Genomic DNA, 19,910 nt, shown 5'->3' with positions numbered 1-19,910 from the left:
CAGAGGGTGGCCGCACTGCTGCCTTTGTGCCTGGTGGGCTGCTATTTTGTGATACTGACTGCACCGTGGTGACCTTTCGTAGGAGGTTTATGGCACCTGTAACCAACACACTCACATTTACTTTGTACTCTGTGTGTTTTGGTTCATGTTCTCTGTGTTTTAATAAATCCTGTAAAAAGGAGGTGGGAGCAGCGTCATTATTGTGCTGGCAATGAGGGGAGCTCTGCTCTTCCACCCCTGGGATCAGGGTGGGAAGTGAGCACAGTGCTTGGGGAGGAGCCAGCCCCTGCCTGGACTCCCCCTGCTGCCCCTCCTTCGAGCCCACGGCCCTGGGCAGTGGCACCAGGTGAAGTGGTGCTCGGTGCCATCCCGCACGTGGGTGGGCGCACAGCTATCTCTGTGTATACAGGTATGTATGTGTGCTTGCAGTGTGTGCATGTATACACAGTGACACATCTGTAAATTGCCTACAGATGCACGTAGATATACAATTCTATATACCTGCTTATGTGTATTTCTGCATGGTTTGTGCAGATATATAAAAATTGCAGCGCTCCCTTCTCCATCCCTGTGCGCACACACACATTCACTGCTCTACCTCCCCACCTCCATGCAGCAGTGTTTGTTGTTTCCCCTGCGCAGGGGAAGGGACAACAGGTGCTGCCTGGGGATGGGCTGTGTGGAGTCCCCCCTCCCAGGGTTCCTGTTGCCCACCCATCTTCTCCTCCCTCACGCCCATCCCAGGCAAGGGCACAGATGCACTGTGCTGGGGCTGCAGAGCAGAGTGCTGGAAGGAGAGGTGGTGGTGGTTTTGTTGTTGGTGTTGCACAGCAGCCTCTTACAGCGCTGATCCGGGCCAGCATCCAGCCCTGCCCACGCAATGCTTCCGTGGTGCTCTGAGCACACCTGCACCCGACGGCCTCCTTGTCCGGAAACACAAAGTAAAGAAGAGAAGCAGCAGGGAGACGCATGCAACGGCTGCAGCCGCCGCCCAGGATGGCCCCCACCGGCTGAGTCCTCCGCACGGTGCCAGGACAGCCCCCAGCAGCACAGCACAGAGCCTGGCCGCGTGCCCTGCGGCTCCGAGTCCAGGCGTGGGGTGTGCACTGCCCCAGCACTCTCCCCGGCGGTGGCTTTCTTGCATTCAAATTAAATGTTATGTAGTAAGCGTTATGTTCTCTTGCAGCGACGTTTGGAACGGTTTCTCTACACTCTTGGCGTGCTGTTCTTGATGCGGGCCGCGCTCTCCACTTTGCTTCATCCAAGCGTAAGCAAGCGATCGGGCGGCGGGGCGGCGTGCCGGGCGCGCCTAGGAGCGGTAGTCCTTCTTGCTGTAGGGTTTGTTGCCCAGGATGCTGTCGATCTCATGGACAATGGAAGACGACAGCTTGGGAAGGACCTGCACGGGAGCGCAGTCACAGCTGTGCGGTGGCCCCGCGTCCCACTCTGTGCCCAGCACTCAGCATCGCCACACAGCGGTTTCGACTCATCTGCAACGCGTGGCAGTGCTGCATGGCTGTGCTGCTGCACATCTCACCTGTATGGCTCCGATGTTCTCCATCAGCTGGTCGGCGTTGGAGGCTCCCAGCAGCACGGAGCTGACGCCCTCGTTGCGCAGGCACCATGCTGGGGATACAGAGTGCAGAGCTGAGCAGGGCCCAGCCGCTGCCCCCCCCCACCCCCCAACCCCTTACCAATAGCGAGCTGTGGCAGCGTGCAGCCCAGGCGCTCGGCGATGGCTTGCAGCTCCTTCAGCTTAGCCTGCTGCCGCCGGCCCTCCTCGCTCAGGATCTTGTCCTTCAGCCACTGGTACCCCTGGGGTGGGAGAGAGGTGAGTGAGGGGCTCCAAGGAGCCCTGAGACCCCTGCACTACTGCATCTCCCTATGGCGCTCACCTTCAGTGATGCTCTTGAGTACGGAGGAATGCCACCGTCATACTTCCCTGAGACGATGCCGCACGCCAGCGGTGACCAGGTCATGGCACCGACACCTGGGGCAAGCAAAGCAGAGCAGAGAGTGACCTGGGCACCTCGCAGGCTGCCTTCGGCCTGGGGTTGGGCAGCACTTGGGTGCAGGGGTCAACCTGGAGGGTAGGAGGGGTAGCAGGGAAACCAGCCTGGAGAGCCGGGATGAGATAAGCAGGAGTGGAGGTGGCTGGGGCACACGGGAGGGGACGGAGATGGAGGAGCAATGCTTGCAGCCCTTGGGAAAAGAACCCACGTGAAATGGATACCTATCTTGTGAAAGAGCTCAGGCAGCTGCACCTCCACCTTCTCCCGCTGGAACATGTGGTACTCAGCCTGCTCGCAGATCGGCGGGATCAGGTTGAACTGCCGTGCCACTGAGTACGCCTCCTGCAACCCGGATTGGCAACGTCAGCGCACGCCGGCCCCATCGCCATGGGGCAGGGATTTGGGCTCTGGGACCCCTGGCGACGTGGCTCCTACCATGATCTCCATGGAGCTCCAGCGTGACGTGCCCCAGTACATGGCCATCCCCTGGTTGATGACGTGGGTCATGGCGCGCACCGTCTCTGCCGGAGGAAGGGAGAGCAGCAGGCGGGCGTTAGGGCACAGGGATGGGGCTGGGCCATGCACATCTTGCAAGCAGTGTACATCCAAACGCCAAACGGGCAGGAGTTGGGTGTGGAAATTAAAACAAAAGGGAATGGAAATCGACCCGAGAGAGAGAGAGACTGCGTGGAAATTGCTTCTCCGCAATTAGCGCGTTTCCAGATCTACTGAAAACAGATCCAGGTCAAACCACACGGAGAGCATCACATGGAAGCGGGCAGAGGTCGGTGTGCTGAGATGAGGAGGGAGGGACAAAAAGGCGATGTATGGTCCTCTGGGGGGGTGACAGTCAGGACAGGCACTGAGGAAGGGATGCATTGGGGACGTAGCGTTGCTCCCAGGTAATGGGGCTGGAGCTGCCTCCAGTTCATCCCAAAGTGCTCCACCACAGAAATTAGTTAAAACAGGGCTTAAGGATGTACAAAAGAGAGCACCCTCCCCAAAACCAGCACTCTGCAGCTGTAGCCCATTCTGGGCTGTGCCATGGCCTGTGGGAATGGGCATCCTCAGGGCTGCGCTGGCATACAGTGCTTGCAGATGCTGCAGGAGGAGGGAAGCAGGTGGATGTTCCCACACCCTCAGGTACCAACCGGCTGGAAGCACAACTGCTGTGCCCACTTTTGCTCAGGGCCGTAGGAAATGCGGAGCTGAGGGATTCATTGCTCCATCCCAGAGTGATGCTGGGAGGAAGGGGTTGGGGCTGCCACAACTTCGGCTGGCAGCAGGCTGCTTTGAACCATGCGGGCTGGGTTGCAAGCCAAGATGCCATGCCAAGTGAAGGAAGCAGGAAGGAGAACATGGCTGAAGTTTGGTTTAACAACACCAGCATGTGCAGCGACAGCTCAACCGAGGACGAGCTTTGTGTCAACCAAAGGCTTCAGCAGCCAGACCTGGCAGCTCGGCGTGGGGCAGGAGGGGACTGCATGGAGAATGCCCAGTCCTGCACGCCAGTGGGGGATGCTGCGAGTGGCACAGGGGTACAGCTGGGTGCTGGGCTACACGGTGCCCTCAGGGTGCCCTGTGTGAGGACGGACTGACAGCAGGAAGAGCTGTGTGCAGCAAGGACTGATGGCTTCACCCTGGTGCTGAGCACTCCCCGGTGCCAAAGCAGCGCCAGAAGCGCAATGCCGGAGCCATGCAGGGGAGGGGAGCGGATGGGACGGGAGCACAGCTGTCGGCTTTGTTCCTTCACTTGCAAGATGTACTGGGGATGGGGGGGGTTTTTTGGTTTGGCTGTTGCTGCTGTTTTCCTTCGCGCATTTTATGGAGAGGGTTATTGAGGGGGGAAGGAATCAAAATTAATGAAAAATGCGGGTTCTGTCTCATAAAATGCCACTGGGGTTCAGACTGCGGGTACGATGTACCTTCTATGATGAATGTTCTCGACTTGGAAGAACTAAATGGGTGCCCTGGTGATAAAAGAAAGATGTAGAGAGACCAGAGGTTACAGCCGCCGGTGTCACAGCGAAGGGCACAGCGGGGGATGGGGCCGCGCTCCCCCAGCACCACGGCAGCCCCCGGCCGCGCTCCTGGCACGGGGTGAGGGATGGATGCTCAGAGAGCTTTAACTGAAGGGGTTACGCTCTGTCATGGGAAAAACACTTTCAAAGGAAAGCCTGCCACAAGAAGCATGGTTACAACCCACAGATGGCAATGGAATACGGCACACAGCATGCAGAAAACAGGGAAAGAAGGGACATGGCCCCGGAGCCGTGGGTTGGACACCTCGGCACGGCCGCACCGCAGCACCCACCTTCCATGGGTGTGTTGGGGTCGGGCCGGTTGGCAAACACCACGTCCACGTAGTCCAGCTGCAGCCGCTCCAGCGATGCCTTCAGACCTGCAGCCGTGCAGCACAGTCAGGGGCAGCCCGCGCTCCGCCCCGCACCCCGCACCCTGCAGCCATACCTTCAATGATGTGCTTTCGGGACAGTCCCCGCTCCGTCTCTGCTCTGAAAGAAGAGAAGGGGCAGTCGGAGCCCACTGCCGGCCGCAGCACTGCGGGGCAGGGCGGCTGCTACCTACTTTCCTCCCCAGAAGATCTTGGTGGTGATGACCAGGCTGGATCGCCTGCAGGGAGAAGGGCAGAGTCATAGAACAGTAGGGTAATTAAAGATGGAAAAGACCTCTGAGACCAGCCATCAACCCATCACCACCATACCCACTCGCAGGATCATTAAGGTTGGAAAAGGCCTCTATGACCACCAAGTCCAACCCCAACCCATCCCACTGCCCACTGACCACATCCCCAAGTGCCACCTCTCTGCACTGAACACCTCTGGGGTTGGGGATTCCACCACTCCCCCGGGCAGCTGTGCCAGTGCTTGGTCAATGCGTGAGCCCTGCGCCCTGAGGGCTCTTCCTCCCCGCTCCTCCCAGCCCACGAGCATCACAATCACCAAGGAAATCTGCTGCCTAAAAGTAAAGCAGTGTGGGATGCCGGACCTTGGGGGTGAGACCTACCTCCAGCCCTTCTTTTTGATGATGTTTCCCAGCACAACCTCGGCCCTGCAAGGAAAGGGAGACATAAGCCTTGAGCTCTTTAGGCTGGAGCAGGAATTAGGTCAGAGACGCGTCAGTAATGAGAAGTGACTGCGAGCGGCGTTGGGACGCAGCGGGGAGCGAAGGACTCCCCAACAACAGGAGCTGCTATTTTTAAGCAGCTGTGTGGGCCCACTCATCACACCGCTCAGCACCGGGGTCGCCTCCAGCCCAGCCTCAGTGGGGCTGAGCAGAACCGGGTCAGCACACGCAGAGGCCACGGGCTGGGACGGAGCCCTCACCCCAGCAGGAGATGCTGTGGTGGGATGGAATGTTTGAGCAAATGTGAAATGACTTCCCAAAACGAGCGCGGAGAGGCGGAATGATTTAATTATTTCCACTCTCCAAACTTTCAAACCAACCTGCATGACAGCGGCTGTCCTCGGCGAGCAAACGGAGGGCAGCGTGCGGTGCGGGGATGGGAAGCGCCTATTAGTGCTCCTGGGGGGAACGTTCCTGCGTGCTGCAGGAGAGCAGCCCTCCTTCCAAACCCTCTTTCAAATATTTAGGAACTGGAGAGCCTGCGAGCATGCTTGTGCTGAAGGGCTTTGAAGACTGAATGAGCACCTGGGAACCTTGGGAGTGTGGAAATGCAGAGCTGAGGGAGGGAGCTGTGTGGGGTGGGAGGCTGTGTGGGGTTGGGGGGCTGTATGAGGTTGGCGGGCTGTGTGGGGTCGCGGGGTGCCCAGCCCAGAGCAATCCCTGAGGGCTGGGGCTGCTCGTGCTCAGCATGTGGGACCAAGTGTGCAGAACGCGCCGTTCCTCCCCCAGCACAGGTTTCTGCGTAATGCAGGAGTGGGTTTAAAGGGAAAAAAAGGCTCTGCCATTGTGTCGATACCCACAGTGCTGCTCTGCCTGCTAAATATATCGCAGCCCACAGCTGAGGGGGCTCGGGATGTGTCCCAAAGCACCTCCAGCTGAGGACCAGCGGGATTTGGCCATGCTGAGGAGGAGCAGGGCTGGCGAGGAAGGCTCCCTGCATGGTGCCAATGGTACTCACTTGCCAGCAGCGTAGACTTCTGCCGTGTCGAACAGATTAATGCCGTTGTCGTACGCTAAAGTCATCAGCTGCTCGGCCATCTGTGGGGAGGGGAGGGGATGCCTGGGGATGGGGACCCCAAGGGCCGCAGCCCCAGTGCATTCAGAGCTGCTGCTGAGGCTGCGTGCTGCGGGCGTGGGGTCCTTACCTCGTCTGTGATCTGTCCTCCGAATGTCACCCATGTCCCTGCAGGGAGAGATGGCACACAGTGAGCGCAGCGTGGCCGTGCTGCATCCCCACCACCCCTCAGAATGGGGACAGAGCCGACTTCTCTGGCTCTGAGTGGCAGCTGGGAGCTCAGTGCTGCTGTGGGGCAGGATGGGGAGTGTGCACTCACCCAGGCCGAGGCAGGATACACGCAGCCCAGACTTGCCCAGATTTCTGAAAGATAGAGACCCGTTAGAGCAGCAGCCGGACATCCACACCGTGCTCATTAATTCAGCTAATCACACAGAGAACCCCTCTGGTGCTGTGCAGGAGGAAGGGGGGAACCCACTCAGGAGGGCACCAGTGCAGAGAAGGGCAGAGCACAGCAGCACTGAGCTCTGAGCCCTGAATTGTGGCTGGAGAAGTCAGGGTTGGATTTTATGGAACACAGAGAGGAGGGAAAGGGGAAAGGGTGGCTGAGAGCACTGTGCTCCCCAGCCCCGGTCGCTGCTCTACTTCTGCAACAGAAATAAACACGGAGCTGTCGTGAGCCAGAAGGCACCGGAGAGAATGAACCACAAAAAAGGAGCGTGGATGCAGCTCCTTCCAGAGACAAGAACTGCTGCTGGAGCAGCAGAACACTGAGAATGGGGGCTGCGTGAGGGCACGGGGCAGGAGGAGCAAGAGGGGTACCCAGTGTGGGCACAGGGCAGCAGCCACCCATGGGGACACGAGGACACAGGGACCTGCAGCACATTGCCCACAGAAACACAGCACCCCTGCGTGATACCCCAAACTCAGCACCGAAAAGTGGAGAACATTCTTTTGGGAAGGAATCCAGGCTGGCAGGCGTCCTTTCCGCCTTTGCCACAGTGATTGATGGCGCATTTTTACAAATCACAAAGGTTCGAACAACAAGCTTTAAAATAAATAAAGTGTAGGTGAGCTGCTGCTGCCCGCCCGCGCGCGGCCGCGTCGCGTAGCAACGTGCCACGTCCCGTGCCCACAACAGAGGGATCCACCCCTGGGGCGAGGGGATGGACCACGGCGATGGTTATTAATTTCAGGCTGAGATTAATCAGGATGTTTTCCTTCTGCGCTGCTGCGTTATTGTCCAACATCTGGAAGGCGTGGGTGCTACAGAGCAGATGCTCCGTGTCTCAGCCCCATTTATTTTTAGCTTGCGTAGCAGAGGGCAGAGGTGATGGCTGTGGGCTGTCAGAGGGCAGAGGCAGCGACACGGAGAGGAACCAACCCGAGCCAGGAGTGTGGCACTGGGGCAATGGGAGCATCCCTGCTCATGGCTTCCTGCGTGCAAGCCTATGGGTTGCTCGCTCGCAGCAATGCAGGGATGGAATGAGCATCCCCTGTGTGGTGCACAGCCCTTCAAGCACCACTCCGAGCAGAGTTTGTATGGAGCAGAGTGGGAGATTTGGAGAGTTTGGTGGCCCTGCTGCAATGCCATCACCGCCACCTCCAGGGGCTGTCCTGGGGGACCCCAGAGGGGTGGCCTAAGGAAAGAGGAGCAGGGCAGAGCAGAGAACAGCATATGGAATGCTGAGTATGCACGGCCTTAGCATGGCTTGTAGGATGGCTGACCCGGGTAATGGGGATGCTAACAGGGGCTGATGGCTGATCTCGCCCCAGCAACACGCCTGCCTGCCGCACTTTGCAGCCCAGCACCGCTCTGCTGGGCTGGAGCCTCTGCCATCCGCTGCTGCAGCGTTCCCTCATCTGCCCAGTGCCAGGCGTCCTGTGTGCACGCTGTGCTTCATCCCAAACCCGTGTACTGAGGGCTGAGCCCTCACCCTGAGCTCTGGAGGGTTCTGGCAGCACTGCACAGCCCCGATGCCATCACAACCCATGGATGGCTGCACCGCAGAGCCCCTGCAGCCCCTACAGCTGCTGCTCCCACGGCTCCCACACTGCGGTCCTCCTGAGCCCCACAGCGCGTTGTGGGAGCGCTTTGTCTCCTCCTGTCCCACTGCTTTATGCTAAAACCACACCGAGAGGGGAGAGAGAGCAAACTGCAAAGAAGGAAAGGAAGGTGAGCAAAGCGCACAGAGAGCAGAGCAGCACTTGTAGCACTGAGAAACCCACAGCCAGTAGGGGAGAGGGGATCTGGGGAGAGCACGGCACGGCCCGGAACCCCCTCCTCACAAATCTGGGGGCATCCAACGCACCCAAACCGGCAGCAGAACCCCAAACACAGCACGTCCCTCCCCTACCTGTACTTCATGCCCGGCTGCTTGATGCTGGACTCGCTGGACGACGGCGCGTTCTGTACCGAGAGCTGCCCCAGGCTCCGGGCCACCATGGCCACCGCCCGGAATTTGCTGCGGGTGCCGAGGCTGGGGCTGCTGGCATTCTGCCTGTTCAGCCGGTCCTCCGCGCTCCGGCTCTTGATGCTGTGCTCGGAGCACACAAAGGAGACCTGCATGGTGCCCCGCTGTCGGGCTGCCGGTTCGCTCCTCCCCGGGGCTCAGCCCCACGCTCCTCCCGGTGCGGCGCGGCGCGGCGGGGGCCGGGGATGGCGGGGAGGGCTTCCCCCAGACGCGCGGATCCGGAGGTGCGGGGGAGCGCCGGCGCTCGCCTGCCCGAGGCTGAAGGCAAACTTCGAGTCCTGCGTGCCGCTGACGCCTCCGGCGGCGCCGCGTCCCTACGCCCAGATTGTTCCCGGACGGCGGACGCGTGGCTCCCGTAGGGTCGGTGCCCGGGGCGGGGGCACCGAGGGCACCGCGCGCCCACGGCCTCCCGGCATCGCCCGTGACCCTTCCGCGGCCGCGGAGGCGGCAGCAGCCTAAATTTAGACGGCCAACTCCGCGCGGCAGAGCCCTCCTCCTAACGTCGGCGGAGCATCACTCAGCCAACATGACGGCTGCGGGGCTGGGGGGGAGGCACGGCTTAGAGCGGCTCCGGGCCATCAATATTTGATGAGTTTTAGGAAGCAAACAAACAACGGCGGGGCAGGTGGGGAGGCAGAGCGTGACCGCTGCCCCCGCTCCATGCTGGGGAGCCGCGCGCCCCCGGTATGTCCGCAGCGCGGGCACCGCCAGCGCCCCCGGGGTCAGAAGCCCGGTGGGTTTGAAGCTGGAGCCGCTTTGAGCCGCGCCCCGAGCGCCTCTTCCCCGAAACTTCCCCAGACAGAGCTACAGCGATTAAGTGAAACCCAAACCCGGTGTCTCCTCTGAAGGACGGAGCCGCGGCGGTGCCGATGGCCGCTCGGCTCCGGGCTGTGCGCAGCAGCTGCCCGTGTGCCCCCGGTGATGCAGGCGGCTCCAGTGGTCGGGAAGTAATGGGCTGAGCGGGAGGGATCGCCCACGCGGCCACAGACTGCGCCGATTCCTACAGCGGAGAGAAGCGGTGCGGGGCCGTGGGTCGGTTTGGGGGGTGCGCGGGGGATTACATAAACTCGGCCTCCGGCGCAATGAGAAAATTTGTAATCTGCTCGGGTTTCCCTCTGCCTCCAAGCTGCTCTGCTCGGGCAGCGGGGATGGGTGATGTGGACCCCGGGAAGCCCGCACCCATTGCAGCATCGCCGCTGCCTCCCACGGGCACAAAATCACGGGCGTTTTTGCAGCCCCCCCCCAGCCCCGTGTTAATCTGCCCGCAGCCTGAGCCCAGATTAAGACTCCCACCAGCAGCTTTTGCCCAAAGGAACAGCTGGAGATCTGTGGGAGCAGCCCCACTGGGCCCCCCCAGCCCCTGCACCGGGCCTATGGCGAGGGGGTGCCCGAGGGCTGTGCCCGCACGCACCTCACTCCATCAATAAATAACCACTGCATGAATACTGAATGAGTCATTGCCACGGTGTAAATGTTACCTCTGCTTATTCTGAAGCGGAAACTCCCGCTGCCCTTTCCTCCATGGGAGCTGCTTTCTCCCTTTCCCCCCCGCAGCATCATGAAAGCCGAGACACCGACGCAGCGCTCACCACCCTCACCTCCATGCAACATTAATGGCACACTGCTGGCCCTGTGCTTGCAGGCGCTGTGCACTCCATGGGACATTGGCTCAGCTCTATCCCCTGCCCTGTGCTCTGGTGCTGCATTTCACAGCTGGGGGAGTGCAGCATGTGCACCATGCATTGGCACTCACCAATTCTGTGCCAACGCTGGAGTTAAAGTGAAGAAAAGACAAGAGCATTGAACTGCGCCTACAAGAATGCACTGATTTGCTCCGGCCTCTCCTGCACCATGCTGGGCAGCACAGCACAGCACTGGGCACACATGGAGCTGCCACATCCCCTGCCCCAGTGTCACCCTGCTCCTGTACTGTACAACCAACAGATATACAGTTAGCAGAGAGGCATGGTTAGGATGGTATTTTACAGGTCGTATAACTAGAAAGATTGTCGCAGGGGAAAGAGATAATAAAAAATGAATGAAGTGCTCACCCGTGTCCCCACAGAAAAAACTCCAAAGGGAGCGATCTCCAGAAAGAGATCCTTCCCTAGTGTCAGTCAGCCCTTAAATGGGGTCTAGGAGAGGTGGAACCACTGCCTCCAACTGTGCTCCCGTGGCTGACTCAGTGCTCACCTCAGGTGACCAATCAGTGGTTCAGGCCGTGATTCACCAGTTCCCGTACTGTGCCAGGGGACATCTGGCCACGGCCCTTACCTGTACTTCATGCCTGTGACACGCGCCGTGCAGCCGTCCAGCGAGAGCCCGTGTGTCCGCAGGAACTCCTCCAACGTCTTGGCCTGTGCTGCTGCACGCACGTCCCGCAGCCGCCGCAGCTCCAGAGCGTCCGCCCGGCGCGGCGGCTGCAGCCCCCAGTCGGCGTGGTGCCGGCTGGCCACGCTGCGCAGGCTCTCGCTGTACGTCATGGACAGCATTCTGCTGCCTGAGCGCGGGGGCTGCGGGGCGGGCGGCGGAGCTCAGCGGGCGGTGGGGACACTCGGTTGTCCCCGGACCCCACAGTGCTGTGCGTGGCATGGAGATGGCAAGAGGACCCGGCCATAGGTAGCACAACAACCGGCTGAAGCGGGAAAGCCAGGGTGCCAAAGGAATGGGACATGCGGCGCAGCAGCGGGGAAGGGAAGGTGGCACACGGCACGGGCGTAGGTGTGAGGCTCCGGTGCCTCCTGCCTTGGTCGTTGCCATGTGCCACGTGCCAGTTACATGGGGACCCATGGGGATGCGCCCTGGCAGTGGTGGGCGCGTGGGTGCCCGCGTCAGGGTGCTGCAGTCCGTGCCACCAGCCAACACCGCAGCACTGACAGTGCACTGCGACCTCACCGCAGCGGCACCGAAGAGGTGGCACTGATTTTCCCTTGTTGCTCTCCTTGGGACTCCCACTGCACTCAGTGCCTGCACAGAGCAGCCGGCGCCTGGCAGCCCCATGCAGCCCCGTATTGGTGATGGGCGCGGAGCAGAGCCTGCCTGCACCCCACTGCCATGGGGCATTCTTTCTTTTTCCCATGAAGTTTAGTTTTACAGAAGTTCTATGGTGCAAAGTGCGCTTTTGTACTCAAGTATGACCCCAAGAAAAAAGCAAGAATGGGAAAAAAAGAGCTTTAGCTTGCAAGGAATTACCAAAAACCCCAGGGAGCTCCTGCGATAAACAGCGCTTTTTGAAAATGCTCTGGAGCTCCTCGTGTGCAGGAAAGCAACCCAGCATGTTCCTAAAGTGCAGGGAAATGCAAAAAGAGGATCCCCTACCTGAGGTCCAAGCCACAAAGCGCCCACTGCAGCACAGCACTCCCTGGGTGCCCCCACATTTCTGCAGCGGGGCCATAGGGCAGAAAGCAAACCCCCCCGACTTCTGGCACCCCCAGATCTGCAGTGCCAGCACTGAGCCCTTCTCCATGGCTGACGGATCTCACACACAACCCCACTGGCTGCCCCTCACTGTGCAGCTGGAGGAGTGCAAAGCGCTGCTTCTCTGCCTTCATCTCACTGCAATTAAATTAAAGCGGCGCTTTGAGTCGGAGGGGGACGATCGGAGCAGCGAGGCGGTAATTAATGGCGTGCCCTGCACTGACACCTCTGTGATTTTTGGCTGAGCAACAACGCCATGCAGCGGGGAGAGCACCAGGCGCACCCACAGGCAGCTTATTAGCACAAACTTTCTGCAAACTGAAGAGCGAGAAGCAACGGCTCAGCCCAGGGCTGGAGAAGCTGCCGAAGCCGGGCAGTGATGTGCCACGGTGGGAAGCACCCATCCTGGGCTCTGTGTGCTGCCATCACCCCGTGTCCCCATCCCAGCCCACGGGGCCCCAGCGCCGCACGGAGGATGAGGTGCAATGCGATGCCTCTGTCCCAACCCACAGCCCGGGGTGTCACAGCCTGCAACAACTGCAATAACAAGAAGCCCAAACAAAGCCCTCCCCAGCCGAGCAGCTCAGTGTTACATTGCAGCCCCCAGCAGGGAACGCAGCCCCCACTCACAGCCCTGAGTGCCGCCCTGGCGCCTCGGACTCACCCGGCTTCTGGGGTTCCTGCTCATTAAAAAGGAAAGCTCTGGCTGTTAGGGTTCCCTCAGACAGCTATAAGGGAGGCACAGCTGTGGTTTTTTTCATGGAGGGGAGTGTCGGCGCACAGCATCCGAAGCAATTGGTGAACACAAGTCCCCCCAGAGTCAAGTTTTTGAGCGGCGCTCCATTAGTCCTATTAGGGTATTTTCTTCCTAGCTAACAGGAGCTCAATTATTCATGACTTCTTCGCTAAAAGCCTGTGGATGTGCAGCTGCTTTATGAACGCTGGCATCGTTTCCTCCGCCCGGAGCCGACCCTCACCAGCGGCTGCAGTGCGGCGCCTTGTGGTGCCGTGAGCTGAGCTGTCCATCCACGGAACACAGCCATCCCTGCAGTGCCAGGGGGCTGAAATGCAAGCACCTCTGGGCGGACACACATCTCCTAAGCACAGGTTTGTCCCCCTCTCGCCACCCTCATGCCATCCACTGTGTTTGGGGGACACAGACTCAGTGCATCACTCCTCGTGCCACTGTGGGCCATCCTCGTACCCCACAGCACCCTGCTGGCACACTGCGCCGGGGAAAAGTGCCTTTTTAATTTTAGACAGTAAAAGGTTGGGTAAAAAAAACCCAACCATCTGTGGTCTTAGGTATCAGTTAATGACATTTCTCTTAATGCAAGGAGCAGATGAGAGGGCTGGATGGGTGCCCGGAACACCCCCTGGGAATGGCTAACAGCCGGGGCTGCTCTCCACACAGCACCAGCCCCACATCCCGGCCCTCCCAGTGCTCTCCATGCCCCAGCCAGATCCTTCAGCGTGCAGCTGCCCACGGCACAGCCGGCACACACAGATGCGGGTGTCCCGGCCCAGTGGAGCCCCCAGACAGGACCTTAGCACAAGCAGGGGTTGCCCCACTGAGGGCCATCTGTGCTTCCCAGAGGCATTTTTAGGGAGAAGGAAAGGACGCGGTTACCTGTAGAACTGGAGCTGGCGCTTGGGGCTCCCATACCTCGCGCTTCCGACAGCAAGGAAGGAGGAGAGAGAAGAAAGATGCCACAAAGCGCGTTAGCAGAGTGGGGAGCGTGGCAGCACCGCGCAGCCGAGCCGGGACGGGTCGCTGCCAAACCCACGAGCGCTGCGCGGCGTACCGGCAGGGATCAGCTCTACTAATATGGGGTGCTGGCACCCAGGGGCTGCCCGGGGCTCTGCTCACATGGCTGCTCACCTGTAGATCATGCCGGGGGAGCCCGTCTGCCTCAGCGAGAGTCGTGCCGGGGAGTCCGTGGTGGATTCCGGATACATGGAGCCAGCCTCGCCAAGCTCGCCCCGCGCGCTGCCTCACCCCTGCAAAGAGGAAGCCGGGTTGAATCAGCAGAGAGTTGGAGTGTGAGAGTGACGGCGCTTCCTGCTGTGGGCCGGATGGGTGTGCGGTGCGGTGCGGTGCGGGCATGGCACAGCTCTGCCATCCCGTGTGGGATCCGGCACCGCCACCGGCACCACCGTGGTTCTGCTTACCCCACGTCCCCCCACAGTCCATCCCATGCCACCAGCCCCCATTATGGGCTCACAAACTCCTGCCACTTGATGGAAGGCAGAGTTGCCACATCGCAGCTGATGCAGACAGCAGGACCACAGCTGAGTGTGAGCTTGGGTGCCATGTGGATGCTGTGCCCAGCCCGGCCCATTGCTGTGCTGCTGGGTGCAGAGCGGGGCTGCCCGCTGCCTGTGCTGCTGCCTGCACTGCTTCCTGCCCTGCCGCCCGCCCCGCTGCCCTGAGCGTGCTCTTGCGACACAGCAGGAAGCAGTGAAGAAATTCAGGGCCTGCAAAATTCAACATTTTGCTGATGGGAGGAAAAAAAAATCCCCAACACGACGCTGCAGCATCCCCCGGAGGCTCCCCCTGCAGGGTGTGCGTTATTCCCACCCGCACCAATCCCCGTGGCTGCTCTGCAGCCCTCACGCTATTGTACTTCGGGGGGGGGGGGGGAGGAATGCGGGAGGGGAAGGGCGGGATTTTAATCTTTCAAATTCAAATGATCCTTCCATAAGCGCACGGCACCGAATCTCTGCGCTGCAGACGGTGAGCTGCTTTCTGCCCTGGATTTGGGGCGAGATATTTCCGTGCCGCTTCTCCAGCGGATGCACAGCCCGGCGTGGCACGCACGCATCCCGCTGCATCCCCTGCAGCCCGCACGGCCCAATGGCAGCGGCTGCGGCAGCGCGGCCGTCCCCGTGCTGCAACCCTGCAGCAAACCCTGCGCAGAGCGGCAGCGGTCCCTCGGCCCTCTCATCTGCTCCCGGCTGCAGCCGCAGCGCCTCGCACGAGAAGGAACGGGGTCATTGCAGCTCACGGCAAGGACGGGTTCGGCTGCTGAATGCCGGGAGACAGCTGCTCTGCCGCACCGCTCCCTGCAGCGACGCGACCCGCGCTGCTGCAGTGTCACCCGGATGCGCGATGCTGCCAAGTGCCGCAACCCCATCCCGGCCCCTGGGGGGTGCCTGGGAGCCTGCATCACTCCTGCAGCACGAGCACCTTCCCCGCCGGGGCTTAGCAGCCCCATGGGCAGGGCTGGATGGAAGGTCCCCGAACGCTGCAGGGTGTCCCTAGGAGGGGGCAGTGCGGGCAGCAGCAGCGTTGCTCCTGAGGACAGAACCTCGCATGCACAGCACCTCCCACCGCACGCTAATGCTCCTGCACTGCACTTCGTGCCCTCCCCAGAGGAGTGAACAGGAAGCAAAACGCTGAGGCTAAGGGGAGCTGCATGCAATGTGGGGCACCTGCAGGGGACAGAGACCCTGCACTGAGCCACAGCCGGGCATGGACTGCTCTGTGCCTGCATGAGCAGGGGGGTGGGAAAGGCCAGAAACTGAGGCTCAAAATGAATGCACAGCATAGCAGTGCTCATTTGGGGTGTTCTGCATAACTGTGGCAGTGCCAGCCCTGCATTCCACAGTGCGTTGGCTGTGGGCAGCCTGGGACAAACCTGACCCTGTTTCAGGAACTTGTGACAGTACAGAGCAGTGACCACTCTCAGGGGGACCTGCTGGTGGCACTGAGATGCAGAAGAGGATGGGAAGCCCACAGGGTGCCTTCTTCCAGCATGGAGCAGTGGGTCCTGTCCCAGCTGCAAAGGAAAGCAGTGTGCCATGGGGCAGCTGGTACAGTGCAGGGCAGCACCGGAGACCAAGAACCAGCGCGACCATCCAGAAGTTCAGAGCCAACATCCCTGGCCCCACAGTGCTGGCATGTTCCTATTTTCCCTGCTGGAGGCTGAGATGATGCCTTCAGCTTCAGCTTCATCAGGGCAAAACTCACTAGGAGGCCCCAGCTGCACTGATTTCTGCAGGGTGGTGCACGGAAACAGAAGCGTTTTCTTCTGTTGGGTACTGGGAACAAAGCTGTGGGATATGCTCAGGACCTGGGGGCAAGGGGTGCCGTAAATGCTCCCATCCCCATCCTCATCCTCATCCCCGTCCTCACCGCCATGATGGTTTAGGAGAGCCACTGGGATGCTGGAAGGGTTGATGGCTAATAAGGCCCGGAGCAGAGGCTGTGCCTGATGCATTGCTTGAAGGAGACTTTAAGACTCATTCATTAATGTTAATTGCTGAGATCCAATGGCATGGTTTTATCCTGGTCTCTACAAGATGTAGACAGATATAGGAACATGCCGGCAGAGATCAGACAGGCAGCACCTACCCCATGGATGAAGTGATGCCAAAAGACCAAAGTGAGAGCCCATGCCTGTTTCTTAGCCAGGAGCTCTCCTTTGGGTAGAGCCACCATGTGATGCTCACATGCCCCAGCCAGCCCCAGGCACAGGTCCTGTGAGCATCTCCAGCTCCGTCAGCAGCAGCCCAGCACATGGGGTGGGCACTGATCTGCTGCTCTGCTTCCAGTGCAGACCTGGCACCACGCTGTTGGATGTCCTCACAGAACAGCACCGGCTTTGGGTGGCTGCTACATGGGAAACATCATGGGCACAAATGTCCTACCAAGTCCCAGAAGGACTGGATTTATACTTGCCCCTTCCCATGCCCTTTGTGGCTGTCACTGCTGTGGCTGGAGCATGGCAGAGCCCGGGCTGAGTGGCCAAGAAAAGGATGGAGGAGCAGTGGGACCCCCCCAGGGCACCCAGCCCGTGTCTAGCTCCCAGCCCTTCATGTGATGATGTCTCAACCACACAGAGCCTCTCTCCACTCAAGGTGCCCATTCTGAGATTGATATTTTTTTTCCCCCTGGACTTGGTAAACAGCATCCTCAGCGAATTCTCCCCCAAACGTGCTACGGAAAAGATGAGTTAAGGACGATTACTCATTGCCCTGCTATGACTTGCAAATGCTTCGCACATCCTCTGCATCCCTGGGTCCCTGTATGCCTGGGTCCCCATGTCCCCACGTCCCCACGTCCCCATGTCCCTGCCCGCAGCAGTACCTGCAGGGCTGCAGGCAGCACTCGTGTCCCCGCAGGTTCCCGCAGAGCCGGGCCAGCCGCAGCCACACCGCAGCTCCCTGCAGCAGCTCGGGTGTGCAGTTATGGCATAACCCATTCATTCTAACACCAGGAGACCCGCCCGGCAGGGATTGAGCTGCAACACGTGAGGCCGCCTGCTCTTCCCGTGCACTCTGAAACAGCACCGCTCAGCTCCTGGAGTGACAAACCCGATAATCACATGTGGGCCCATCGCGGGCCATCATTCCTTTTCACATCCGCGTTCTGTGAGCACCGAAGTAACGCTGCACCCCAACACCCGCGGCGTGCAGCCCTGCAGGGACTCACTGCATCCATCCGGGCTGGATGCGGCATTGCACCTGCGGGCGAGGCACAAACAGCCGCACCGCACCGACCCGGCCCCACCGCACCGCAGCGCAGGACCCCGCGGCGCGCACCCACCTCTCCTCCGCGGCGTGCGGGCACGCAGAGCCAGCCCTCCCCGAAAGTTTTTCCTCCTCGGCGATGAAGATGCGCGGTCGGGAGGGAAAAAAAAAAAAAACAAGAAGAAAGACCCACAGAACCGAGACGCAAATCAGCTGACGGCGGCGAGATGGAGGCTCTGCAGATCTGGGAGCGCGGTGCCAGGTGCCGGTCCGCAGCGAGCGCCGAGCAGGGCGCGTTTACCCCATCCCTCCGCGCCCCAACGCGGTGCTGGTGCGGGGGGGGGGGGCGGCCCCGCCGCTCGGATCGGCGCTCCCGCACCGCCGCCGCCGGAACCGCGCAGTGCGGGCGTGCGCAGCGCAGCACCGTGCGGGACAAAGGGCTGCGGGGGGGTGGGGGGAAGCGCCTTCCGACCGCGCCGGTGCCGCTCTGAAGGAACAGAGAATACGGCAGCGCGGGGATGGGGCACGGCTGCGCGGAGCGGGGGCGGGGGTGCCGGCACCGGAGCTGTGAGATCCGAGGAGAGAACAGGACGTGCACCAGCTTGGCGTCCTCAGCGCTGCCCCAGAGGAGCAGACAGAGCCAGGACGATGTGCCGGCACCCAGAGCCGCCGCCAGAATCCCACGGGGCTCAGCTGAGCTCGAGGCGCAGCACCGCATCTCGGGACCCCACGGCGCTGGGTCACCTCCGTGCCACCCGCGTGGCACCGGGACCGAGGGCTGCTCCAGCCCCGAGCCTTCCTCCTGGCACCAGCACGCAACGCGTGCCTCTGTCTTTGCACCAAGAGCTCCTGGTGAGCGCTAAGAGGTGCCCCGCTGGCAGCGGTTGCTGCTTTTTAATTAACTGGCTTTTGCTTTTTTTGTCATCTTGGAGAGCTCCTCCCCAGAATGTGTGCTTTGGAGGTGAAGGGGAAACACCTGCATAAGCACGGCTCTGCTACAGCAGAGCTGACCCTGCCCAGGTTTGGCAGCAGAACCAGAGGCCAGGAGAGCAGCAAGGACTGCTGCTTCAGAAGCGCGCAGCTCGCAGTTGGCATTGGGATGGGAAAGCAGGAACCCACTCTCTGTGCCGCACGCAGGACATGGGATGGCAGCTTGGAAAAACAAGGAAAGGCATCTGCCTCAGAAGTCCCAAAATAGCCCGAAATTCAGCCTTGTTGTGCTTGTAATCGCACTCGGATGGTGAAAACCAACGGGGCTCTGTGCGCAGACGCGGCCCCAGCAGTGCCACGGCCGCCGGGACTGATGGCACTGCCGTCAGCACAGCCAGAAAATCGCCCTCTGTTCTGCAAACCCAGCTTGTGGGCGTGCTGCCCGGCACAGGGAAACACGAGGAGAAGCCGATGCCGAGATTTACCGGGAGCACCAAACGCTGGGAGTCCCTCACCGCGCCGCACCACTCCTAGCACGGCAGGAAACCACGCGCGGCCCTTCCAGATGCGGTGCTGCACTCTGTGCCATAGGGCTGCACACGGGGCAGGGGCACAGCGTGGGGCTCGGGCACGTCTCAGCGCTCCCCTCCTTGGGCAGCATGAAACACCCAAAGGAAACCCACGGCTCTCGTGCACCTCCACGTGCGGCGGCGAGCAGCGGCGTTCTTGTGAGCCGGCGGGGGAATCGCTGCATATATGCATGTGTAATTCCTCGGCAATATGCGTACTTGCTACACACATGAATTTCAGCTGTTTTGGCGCTCGCCCACGGCGCGGCGGCGCGGCTCACAGCAGCGCGTTTCCAACAGCCAGCGGCAATCTGGCCCCGCTTGCTCGAGGTGTGCGGTGCGGGGCCGTGCGGGGCGGCTCGAGGTTCGGCAACGGGAGGGCAGAAAGGAGCATTTTGTCGGCGCTGCCGCCGCACGAGCGGTAACGTCCGGCGTGACCCCATCCGACGGCCGCGCGGCACCGCGGTGCGGGGAGCGGCTCCGCACTGCGCGGACATCGCACCCCGCGCGGCGCCCTCGTGGGGGGCGTGCCCCGCCCCGCCGCCTCCCATTGGCTGCGCGGCCTGCCGCTCCGGCAGCATGCAAATCGCGCCGCGCCCATTGGCTATAAAGGGGCGCGGCCCCGCCCCGTCCCCCCGCTGAGCGGCCGCCGGGAGCCCGTAACGCCCGGGGTCTGCCGCTGCCCGCGACCCCCGCGTTGCGCCCCGCCGACCCTCGTCCTTCGGCTCCGCATCCCCACCGCCCGCATCCCCGGCCCCCGCCCCGCTCACCAGCGCGGCGCTGCGGGCGGCGGGACGGAGCGGAGCGGCGCGGAGCGGAGCCGGGCGGTGCCTCCCCCGCGGGGCGGCGCGCATCGCCCCAGTAACCCGACGCC

The 19,910-nt window shown here is 61.2% G+C and overlaps 1 protein-coding gene across 4 annotated transcripts; it reads right to left on the bottom strand.

Annotated features, from left to right (window-relative positions):
* Positions 1 to 806: 806 nt before the first annotated feature.
* Positions 807 to 19,889, bottom strand: KCNAB2 (potassium voltage-gated channel subfamily A regulatory beta subunit 2). Of its 4 annotated transcripts, none has more exons than XM_031613405.2 (16): positions 19,807 to 19,889; positions 13,945 to 14,063; positions 13,693 to 13,734; positions 6,491 to 6,534; positions 6,302 to 6,339; positions 6,115 to 6,194; positions 5,037 to 5,081; positions 4,599 to 4,643; positions 4,482 to 4,525; positions 4,327 to 4,413; positions 2,448 to 2,533; positions 2,234 to 2,354; positions 1,896 to 1,990; positions 1,695 to 1,815; positions 1,538 to 1,626; positions 807 to 1,399 (listed from the first exon to the last, which is right to left on the bottom strand). In XM_031613405.2, the coding sequence occupies exons 2-16, from the start codon at positions 14,019 to 14,021 to the stop codon at positions 1,310 to 1,312; spliced, it is 1,104 nt and encodes a 367-aa protein (XP_031469265.1). In that variant the 5' UTR covers positions 14,022 to 14,063; positions 19,807 to 19,889; the 3' UTR covers positions 807 to 1,309. The 4 variants fall into 4 exon arrangements, with proteins under 4 accessions (XP_031469265.1, XP_089979145.1, XP_089979146.1 ...); XM_090123019.1 differs by lacking the exon at positions 19,807 to 19,889 and adding an exon at positions 17,614 to 17,905; XM_090123020.1 differs by lacking the exon at positions 13,693 to 13,734.
* Between the last annotated feature and the right edge of the window lie 21 nt (positions 19,890 to 19,910).

This window comes from Phasianus colchicus, chromosome 22 (genome assembly GCF_987193195.1).
Source record: "Phasianus colchicus chromosome 22, bPhaCol1.hap1.1, whole genome shotgun sequence".
In the NCBI taxonomy this organism is placed as follows: domain Eukaryota; kingdom Metazoa; phylum Chordata; class Aves; order Galliformes; family Phasianidae; genus Phasianus; species Phasianus colchicus.
The sequence above is the reverse complement of the archived record's forward strand: the minus strand, read 5'-3'. Positions and strand labels throughout refer to the sequence as shown.